General features: G+C 43.7%; 1 protein-coding gene across 1 annotated transcript in view; it reads left to right on the top strand.

Annotated features, from left to right (window-relative positions):
- Positions 1 to 3034, top strand: part of LRGUK (leucine rich repeats and guanylate kinase domain containing) — a 137554-nt gene that overhangs the window by 72358 nt on the left and 62162 nt on the right. The window contains exons 11-12 of the mRNA XM_042782543.1: positions 1492 to 1611; positions 2255 to 2414. Of these exons, the coding sequence (XP_042638477.1) occupies positions 1492 to 1611; positions 2255 to 2414 (280 nt within the window). The remainder of the gene's footprint in view (positions 1 to 1491; positions 1612 to 2254; positions 2415 to 3034) is intronic.

The following is a 3034-nucleotide window of genomic DNA, read 5'->3' as shown; positions in this document are numbered from 1 at the left end:
TGCAGAACACTTCCTGGTTCCAGTCTGCTTGCTTTCCAGTGAGAATCCCTTGGCTATTTTGGGGTCCCCTTTTCTTTGGTCAGATCCTGCCCCGTTGTTTTTCTTTTTCACCCTGTTCAGACTCCAGTATCATGGCAGATATTGAGGCTTTGGCAGTTCATCCCCCATCCCACCCAATTTGTGTTTTAGGGTTTGAGGAGACAATTTTTCACCTAGCTTTGTTCTAAATATTTTCCATGGGCTTTTGCCGTTAGTTTTCATGCAGGTGTTCAGAGAAGTTGCAAAACTATGCTGCCACTGTCCCCATTGTTATAGAAGTGACATCGCAGCATGTATTTTTAGAAAACATTAAGCTTTAGTCTTTATTTCTGTAATTTTTATGAGTGTAGTCCACACTCATCCGTCAGCCCAGCATGTTGCACAGAATTTCATAAATCTGTTCATTCCTGAATCCAGTGTTTCAGGCCCAGAAGCCATATCCAGTACGTAAACAGCTCTTACACTAGCTGTGTCTTTGAGCAAGTTCATTAGCTCTCGGCACTTCAGTTTCTTCATGTGTTAAATGAAGATTAAAATAGGGCACATTCATAGGCTTCTTGTGATATTTAAATGAGATAATATCAGTAAGACTCCTAGGACAGTGCTGGCACACAGTTATTGCTCAGGTAAATTTTAGATATTACTGTTAAGTTTCCCTATCTGTGTTTTAATCCAATGAAGTTTTACTTTCACAGGCAATCTTAATTTCTTTCATTTTTCAGGTTCTGGGGAAAATACTTTAGCTATCAAGAACTAATATATCTTACCATATTGTTCTTTTTAAAAAATCATATTAAAGTAGATTTACATATACTTGAATTATACCTTATCTGTGCTATGAATGAGGAGCTCTGGTGGCACAGTGGTTAATGCATTAGGTTGCTAATCAGAAGGTCAGTGGTTCAAACCTACCAGCTGCTCTGTGGGAGAAAGATGAGGCAGTCTGCTTCCATGAACATTACAGCCTTTGAAACCCTATGAGGCAGTTCTACTCTGTCCTATAGGGTTGCTGTGAGTCAGAATTGACTTGATGGCAGTGGGTCTGGTTTATGCTATGAATGAGGATCCCTGGCGGCATGATGGTTAAATGTTTGGCTGCTAACTGAAAGGTCTGTGGTTTGAACCCACCAGCCACTCCATGGGAGAAAGATGCGGCACTCAACTTCTGTAAAGATCGACAGCCTTGGAAACCCTATGGGGACAGTTCTGCTCTGTCCTATAGGGTCACTAGAGTTGGAATCGACTCCACAGCAATGAGATGCTAGGAATATTATTTTTGTCATTTTATAATCAAGTTGTTTTTAGAAGGTAGGTACAATGTCTTCACATAGCAAGTGATGATCTAACTGGATTAGTTGTGACTTGACATGGGAACTTTACATGTTGGGTGCTGGTTAGGCCCCATGTGTCTGGCTACCATAGCACACTGACTGCCCCGGTCTTGTGTTGTAGCACCCTGCCTAGTCTGGATGCTCCTTACCCCATGTTGATCCTGGCTGGTCCTCAAGCTTGTGGGAAACGAGAGCTCGCCCACCGCCTCTGCAGACAGTTTAGTACTTACTTCCGATACGGGTAAGTTATTTATTGCCTTTTAAGGCCGTACAATCACAGACATTGCTGGTTTGGGGCTGTTCATTTTAAGCAAGTTCAAAAATGTACAAAACAACACAACAATGAAGTTACATTTCACAGCAGAGCTACAAGTGGAAAGTGAATTGAGTGTTCAGTGGACACGAACTCTTGGTGAGGACAGAGCACCGTCAGAGTTTAGTCCTTGAAGGTAATGTGTGGGTACTGTTGGATTGATGGCTCCCGTGGTTTGGGAGTGATTTAGGATCCTGATTCTTGTGCCATTGAATCGACGTGGTAACGTTGGTTGCTGAAATGTGCTCCTAGTGATATAAGAACATAACAAAGAGTGAGGAGAAACAAATGAGGCTGTCTTTTGTGAAGCAGCTAGTAAACAGCCCCCAAGGACCCCTCATCCTCACACAACCCATCCGTGCTGTTCTACACCTTTCTCATTGCAGGCTTATCCACTCCTTTGCCATTTATTACACTGTCTTCTTTGACTTTAATCTTCCAAATATTTAACGCCTGTCAGTGCCCACTCTTTTCCTTCTGCAGGGTTTGAAGATGCTCAGCTTGTTAATTCAGTGTAATGTTGTTGCTGTTGGGTGTGATGGGTGCACCACAGTGTGGTAATGTGTGACAGGGAGGACTGTGCCCTGTTGACAGCCCTGCCCAGTCGCTGGCTGGAACAATCGCTGACAGCCTATCAGCGTCCTTATCTCCAGCCAGTGGTTCCTGTAGTGGCGTACTTCAGAAGGAAGGAAAGCGGGGGCGATAAAAGGTTTTTCTTTTCTTTCCCTCAGGTGAGCATCCAAAGCACTTTTCAGTTTTCTGGAGCAAATATTGTCCTGAATGATTCTGTCATAAAAGCCAAACCTGTTGCCATAGAGTCAATTCTGACTCTTGGCGACTCCATGTGTTACAGACTACAAGTGCTCCATAAGGTTATCTTGGCTGTAATCTGTATGGAAGAAGCCATGGTTGCACAGTGGTTAAGTGTTCAGCTGCTAACTGAAAGGTCGGTGGTTCAAACCCATCCAGTGAGACAGTGGGAGGAAGACCTTGGCAATCTACTTCCATAGAGTAACTTCCATAGAGATTATAGTCAAGACAACCCAATGGGGCAGTTCTTCTCTGTCACATGGGGTCACTGGGAGTTGGAATCAATTCCATGGCACCTGAGAATAACAACAGTCTTTAGAGAAGCAGGTCACCAAGCCTTTCTATGCCGGTGCCACTGGGTGGCTTTGAACCGCCAACCTTTAGGTTCACAGCCAAGTGCAAATCATTTGCACCACCCAGGAACAAGATTCCCTAATAATCCAGTAAAGACAGAGGAAAATATCAGAGAACCCAGAACCATCCTAGATAACCTACAGCTGGTTTATTGACAGGGTCCGGGATCAGACATAGAATTGTCACT

The sequence above is a fragment of the Orycteropus afer genome, unplaced genomic scaffold (assembly GCF_000298275.1).
Source record: "Orycteropus afer afer isolate SDZICR_OR568_19922 unplaced genomic scaffold, OryAfe1.0 scaffold00365, whole genome shotgun sequence".
Lineage (NCBI taxonomy): Eukaryota > Metazoa > Chordata > Mammalia > Tubulidentata > Orycteropodidae > Orycteropus > Orycteropus afer.
This window is presented reverse-complemented; position numbering and strand designations above follow the sequence as displayed.